This window comes from Borostomias antarcticus (assembly GCF_949987555.1).
Source record: "Borostomias antarcticus genome assembly, chromosome: 1".
In the NCBI taxonomy this organism is placed as follows: Eukaryota; Metazoa; Chordata; class Actinopteri; order Stomiiformes; family Stomiidae; genus Borostomias; species Borostomias antarcticus.
This window is the reverse complement of record NC_140234.1, coordinates 45,480,108-45,487,607: the sequence shown is the minus strand read 5'-3', so window position 1 is coordinate 45,487,607 and position 7,500 is coordinate 45,480,108. Positions and strand designations below refer to the sequence as shown.

The 7,500-nt window shown below is 41.1% G+C and overlaps 1 protein-coding gene across 1 annotated transcript in view; it reads right to left on the bottom strand.

The window, feature by feature from the left end:
* The window catches only part of fchsd2 (FCH and double SH3 domains 2), a gene marked incomplete at its 3' end in the record, with an annotated part of 71,151 nt that overhangs the window by 26,164 nt on the left and 37,487 nt on the right, over positions 1 to 7,500 (bottom strand). Inside the window, exons 5-6 of the mRNA XM_084448622.1 lie at positions 7,411 to 7,500; positions 5,899 to 6,032 (exon numbers count right to left, since the gene is read on the bottom strand). The exon at positions 7,411 to 7,500 is cut by the window's right edge and continues 55 nt beyond it. Coding sequence (XP_084304748.1) covers positions 5,899 to 6,032; positions 7,411 to 7,500 — 224 coding nt within the window. The remainder of the gene's footprint in view (positions 1 to 5,898; positions 6,033 to 7,410) is intronic.

The window sequence follows — 7,500 nt, the reverse complement described above, 5'->3', positions numbered from 1 at the left end:
GTGTAATCCGTTCTGGTTTGGGGACCTATATTTCTGTCGCTCGTGCTTTCAGTTTGTTGACATTGACAAGCGCTGGCTCCAGGCTGGCTCTAGCTGGATCTAACTGAGTGTTACTCCGCCTGCCGACTCAGACAGAAATATAAGACACAAACCAGAACGGATTACATGATAGTTTGAATTCAAAACGGATGGTAAATACACACAAAAGAAGCCCAGAGAGACTTAACTCATATTTAATTTGTTTTTGGGTGCGCTTTGGGTGTTTGGGGGTGTTTTTTGGACAGGCTAGGCAAGGCAAGGCAAGGCAAGGCAAGTTTATTTATATAGCACATTTCAGCCACAGGGCAATTCAAGGTGCTTTACATGAGACATTAAAAGCATTAAAACAAAAAAGACATTATAGACATTTAAAACAAAAAGCAGGACAAATTAAAATAATTAAAAACAAAAAGCAAGACATTATAGACATTTAAAACAAAAAGCAGGACAAATAGAATACAGGAATAAAAGTTACAGTGCAGTATACTGATAAACATAACTCCTCTTAGAAAGCAGTGAAGAAAAGTCTTCAGGCTTGTTTTAAAAGAACCAAGAGTTGCAGCAGACCTGCAGTTTTCTGGAAGTTTGTTCCAGATATGTGGGACATAAAAACTGAACGCTGCTTCTCCATGTTTTGTTTTAACTCTGGGCACAGAAAGCAGACCTGTGCCAGACGACCTGAGGGGTCTGGATGGTTCATAGCATATGATCAGATCAGGCTAATGTCCAACTTCCTAGTTAAAAAATTCCAGAATATCCCTTTAACTCTACCTTAATGCATTTATTTGGTCTAATTTATAAAAGTATTTAACATGTGCACAGTATATGCATAAAACACATGCATAAAACAAAGTTGTGATTTATCAAACATAGGCCTGTATCTCTTTGAAATGGGTGGTTAACCTATTCAAGATCATATACTGTGGTGGGGAAATGGCAGTAAAAATGGTCAGGAAATGGTCAGGTTCATTTAGCAGCAAATTTGCTCTTCTCACCATTTACAGATAAGGGCTACTGAATTGGGTTGCGGTGGTTTGTCATGTTTTGCCCCAAAAAGTTTGGGAAACACTGTGATACACAAGAGACATGATAAATCAACTTTGAGTTACAGTAACCAACTTGAAAATTAGATATGGCCAGGCACGACTAATAAATTCGGACTCATCTTTAACCTCATATCCAGATCATACATTATAAATCAACCACTGAGCCATCCTGGACATCAGATTGAGATGTCTGGAAGACATTATAAATCAAACACTGATCTAGCATTCTAGAAGAGACCCTGTGACATCTAAAAGATCCGTCTCACGTCGTGAAAATGTCAAAGACTATGACAAACTGAGCCTTGGAAGGGTGTGGGTGTTGTCTTCCATCTCCCCCCATCATCCAGTGTGTATACCTGTACTCCCTGTGCATGAGTGTGTACTTTGTTTGTAGAGTGTGTGTGTTCTCTCCCTGTGACAATGACAAATGTGCCTCCTTCTCTCTCTAATCAAAAAGTCTAGACACACACACAAACACACACACACACAAACACACACACACACACACACACACACTTGGATAATGTGAGTTCCTGCTGCTTTACAGTGAGGTATAAAGAACAGAGCCGAGCTGACTGCCCAATCAATAGTCCTACTGTAACTGAGCCAAGAAATGCTAGCACTCTCACTAGTACGACCGCTACCACTCTTACTAGTACTGCTACTGCTCTCACTAGTACGACCGCTACCTCTCTCACTAGTACGACCGCTACCACTCTCACTAGTACGACCGCTACCGCTCTCACTAGTACTGCTACTGCTCTCACTAGTAGGACCGCTACCACTCTCACTAGTACGACCGCTACCACTCTCACTAGTACGACCGCTACCACTCTCACTAGTACTACCGCTACCAGCGCTGCGTTCGACACGGTAGACCACAACATACTACTAGGCCGACTGGAAAATTGGTTGGGAATTTCTGGTACAGTGTTAGATTGGTTTGAATCCTACTTAAAGGACAGGGATTATTTTTTGTCTATAGGCAATTACAAATCTGAGCTGACAAAAATGACCTGTGGAGTTCCCCAAGGCTCCATCCTGGGGCCTCTTCTGTTCAACATTTACATGCTCCCACTAACTCAAATTATGGAAAACAACAAAATATGTTACCATAGCTATGCAGATGACACACAAATGTATATCACTATATCACCAGGAGACTATAATCCCATACAAGCGCTGAGTAAGTGCATTCAACAAATCAATGATTGGATGTGCCAGAACTTTCTCCAACTAAACAAAAATAAAACTGAAGTAATTGTCTTTGGAGCCAAAGAAGAACGATTAAAAGTCAGTTCTCAACTTCAATCAGTAATGCTAAAAACCACAAACGAAGCCAGAAATCTTGGTGTAGTCATGGACTCAGACCTGAATTTCAACAGCCACATTAAGTCAATTACAAAGTCAGCCTACTATCACCTGAAGAATATATCAAGGATCAAAGGATTTATGTCCCAGAAGGATTTGGAAAAACTTGTCCATGCGTTTATCTTCAGTAGACTCGACTACTGTAACGGCATGTATACAGGTTAGGGCTGGGAGTCCGAACTTCGGTATTCGAATATAATTTGAATATTGACAGAAATACTGGTATTCGAACGAATATTAGGCAGCCCTTAATATTCGAACCTGTTATAGGCATAATTTTTTGTAAATGTGTTGGCTAGCAAACGTTGCTTTTGATTCAGATTCAGAGTGTTTTTTCACGCCTGGTGAAGTTGCAATCGCGAGCTCATTAGCAAGGCTATTGGACACCTGGGCTCCTGTAGGAGGTGACGTTAGTTAGCACTTAGTTAGCAGAACAATGGCCTCGCCAACGCCCACAACCACGCTGGAGGAGATCGAAATCTATACCCCTGGACTGGGTTGCACCAGTTTGTCTTATCTTGTGACTAAACCCAAGCATTTAGTCACGCCTAAACACTGACTAAACTCTTAGTTGCTACTAGTTAGTCGCATATTAGTTGGTGTCTAATTTCGGTTGCACCACGGCAATTTAGGCGTCGTCTTAACTAGTAACTACTAACTAGTTACTAAAAAATAGTCGTTGTATGACTGTGACGGCAGGATCCAAATAGCCAATCGGTAAGCAAGTAAAAATGTAAACAAGGAGGTTGATGCTGGGCTGGGACTCCCCCCCCCTCATCGCTAACGAGCAACTGAGCCAATTGAGCTAAAGGTGGTTAGCTAGCTCGATCGTGAAATTACTCAAACTTATTAAATATGACACCAATAAGCACACCGGTGCCAATAGTTAGCTTAATCTTGATATAACTAAGACATCTGCTAAAAAAAAAAAAAAAAATCCACCGACAGATTTAGCTACAATGTTTCAGCCCACCTCCGTCCTAATAGCAGAGTTGAAGACGCTACTTCCTCACACTAGTCATCACTTACACCACCTCCCAGGGTGGTGTCAATATTTAGTTGTTACTAGGAACTAGTCGTGAGTGGTGCAACCCATTTAAATTTAGTAGTGACCAAATCTCGAGTTAGTCAACACTTAGGCTATGACTAGGCCTAGTCACCACTTAGTAATGACTGGTGCAACCGGCTCCTGGTTGACGAGGGTTGTTGAGTCTTACATACTGCAGCCAGATAGCCCATAATGGCAAGTTCTGATTTAGCCTAGGCTACACGTTTGATTAATGGGATATACATCCTACTACCTTTATTTATCTTTTATTTGTCTTTCAGTACCTAGCCTGACTGGCTTATTTTTATTTATTTTTGTCAAACAGTGAAAACCTACTGTTCAAGCCAGGGTCTGACATAAATTAAAAGAACGGTTGTTGACATTGTGTGTTGTATTTGCTTCTGAAAACATCATTGCTTATCGATATTGCCTATGATACAATGCCCACTAGTGGACAGAATGTGCACAACTTTATTTTAATACCTAGGTAGGTCTTTCTGTAAGAATTTAATGGTAAAAATATTATTAATAATAATTCGAATATAATCGAATATTATTATTAATAAATAAACGAACTTCGAATATGATTTTGGGGCAAAAGTCCCAGCCCTAATACAGGTCTCTCTAAAAAATCGATCAGACAGCTGCAGCTGATTCAGAACGCTGCTGCTCGAGTCCTCACTAAGACTAAGTAGAGCATATCACACCAGTACTAAGGTCTTTACACTGGCTTCCTGTCTGTCAAAGAATTGACTTTAAAATACTGCTGTTGGTTTATAAAGCACTGAATGGTCTAGGGCCAAAATATATTTCTGATCTGCTCATATGCTATGAACCATCCAGACCCCTCAGGTCGTCTGGCAGAGGTCTGCTTTCTGTCCCCAGAGTTAAAACAAAACAGCATTCAGTTTTTATGCCCCACATATCTGGAACAAACTTCCAGAAAACTGCAGGTCTGCTGCAACTCTTGGTTCTTTTAAAACAAGCCTGAAGACTTTTCTTTTTGCCACTGCTTTCTAAGAGGAGTTATGTTTATCAGTATACTGCACTGTAACTTTTATTCCTGTATTCTATTTGTCCTGCTTTTTGTTTAAATGTCTATAATGACTTGCTTTTTGTTTTAATGCTTTTAATTTGTCCTGCCTTTTGTTTTTAATGTCTATAATGTCTTGCTTTTTGTTTTAATGCTTTTAATGTCTCATGTAAAGCACCTTGAATTGCACTGTGGCTGAAATGTGCTATATAAATAAACTTGCCTTGCCTTGCCTTACCACTCTCACTAGTACGACCGCTACCACTCTCACTAGTACGACCGCTACCACTCTCACTAGTACGACCGCTACCACTCTCACTAGTACGACCACTACCACTCTCACTAGTACGACCGCTACTGCTCTCTCTAGTACTGCTACCACTCTCACTAGTACGACCGCTACCGCTCTCACTAGTACGACCGCTAGCACTCTCACTAGTACGACCGCTACCGCTCTCACTAGTACGACCGCTACCGCTCTCACTAGTACGACCGCTACCACTCTCACTAGTACTGCTTCTGCTCTCACTAGTACCTCACTAGTACTACTACTAATCCTCCCTCTTAAGCACATATTGTATTTTTAGTTTGATATTCTTCATTTTGCCTTCATCACTAGATAATGCTCTTAGTCACTTGTTTTAGAAAGGAGATACAATTGTGAGTTCTGGCAAGAAGTAGTACAGTGACGTTTCCTACGTTAAATGCAATTATTGTAAGTCGCTTTGGGTAAAAGCATCAGCTTAATGACTGTAATGTAATGTACTGCTCTCACTAGTACTACTGCTACTGATCTCACTAATACCTCACTAGTCGTACTGCTCTCACTAGTACCTAACTAGTACTACTGCCACCGCTCACTAGTACCTCACTACTACTACTACTGCCCTCATTAGTACCTTACTATATTACTACTGCTCTCACTATTACCTCACTACTACTACTGCTACTGCTCTCACTAGTACCTCACTAGTACTACTGCTACTGCTCTCACTAGTACTACTGCTCTCACTATTACCTCACTACTACTACTGCTCTCACTAGTACCTCACTACTACTACTGCTACTGCTCTCACTAGTACCTCACTAGTACTACCACTTCTGCTCTCACTAGTACGTCACTAGTACTACCACTACTGCGCTCACTAGTACTACTGCTACTGCTGCTGCTCTCTCTTTCTCTAGACCATCATCATTATCACCATCATCATCATCATTATCGTCCTGTCAAGCTTCCCTTCACTTATTTATCACCAAACTCTCATAAGTGCTCATAGTTCAGATTCAGATAAGTCGCTCCCCTTCCAACCCCCGCCAAATGCACACATACACATACACACACATACAGTAAGGGAACCTACTTGGCCTCAATGTCAGCCTTCTCACGCACAGCCTGGGCCACCTGCTCTGAGTCGTAGTATTTCTTCTTGGCCTTGGCCAGGTCCTTCACTGAGTCCTGCAGCTCCGCCTGGATACGACTCAGCTGCTCTATACTCTACCAGAGAGACACACACATTAAACACGGACAGTACACACACACACACACACACACACACACACACACACACACACAGAGAGAGAGACACACACAAACACATGTATATATGTGTACATACACACACACACACGCCAGGAAGGGAATTTAACAACGGCCATGGCCGTCAATGCCCCTCACTCTGGCAGTGATGTCCCGAAAATAATTGTACCCCCTATGGCCACTATGGTTTTTGTGCCCCTGCTACCATCAAAATCTCAAGGTTGCTTTAAAAGCAGTCAGTTCAAAATACCTTAGCTATCTAGCCATTGCCCAACTATTCTTTGTTTTCAACAAAATAATTTCAAGAACAGAGAAAGTCTCTTTGTGCCAGTGATGGCTAACGTGATGGCTAGCTAGCCAACTCCACAAACCACAGGCACAGATAACGTAAGCTAATGTTACTGTACATTACTGGCAATCAGCATCGTTAGATAGATAACTGACATATTGAGCGCTTAACTGAATCAAACCTTGTTTTTAATACCTGTGTAAGTTGACAGCCCTAACCAACTAGCTTGCTAGTTAGCTAGCTAGCATAGATAGAATCCGATCGCACTGGCTATTGATAGTTAGCTAGCTACCCTAATTACATTGCACTATATTGCCTTTCTAAATAATGCTGACTAGACAAAAGCAACTGAAATGGATTGTGCTGCTAAGTGCATGGATGATTTTGTCACTTTGTTCTAGTAACTTGGCTTTATAGTGCTACAATAGCATTTCCAATGAAGGGGCACTCTTGCTCCGTAATATTCAACCAAGATTGCATGACTTATGACATTATGGAGGCATTATTTGATACAAAAAAGTGAATAAAGTAGGCTATTTATGTTTTGTTTTGTTTATGTCATGTCATTCATGTTTCTTATTTATTGGACATAATGTAGAGTACACAATTATTCTATCTTATTTCGGTGTTAAATATTCAGTAGACCATTCAGTTAACTACCGCTTTAAAGTGAAGTTATTTATTCGTAGGCTTCAAATCCTATTATTTTTGTATGATTGTATAATGTATGAATGCACTTTAAACTTTGTTTGCACATGTTTGCACATGTCTATGCACTAATGTTTGTTTTGTCCTTGTTATGGCACCTTTGCACTGTATGTAGCAGCCTGTATGTCCAAGACAAATTTCCCTCGGGACAAATAAATTAATCTTGAATCTTGAATATTTCACTTAATGGCCCTTGTGCCATGGCATGTGGCCTTTGTGCCCTAAAATATTAAGTGACACCGAAGGCCAAATGACCTTGCCCCTAAAACAACGAAATTCCAACATTGACACACGCACACACACAGACAGGCACATACTCATACACGCACACACACTCACCTTTTTGAGCTGCTGCTCCTTGTATAGCCGCACAGTCTTGGCAGGGTCGGAGATCTCGTTCTTGTAGTTGTCGCACACGTTGATGCGCGA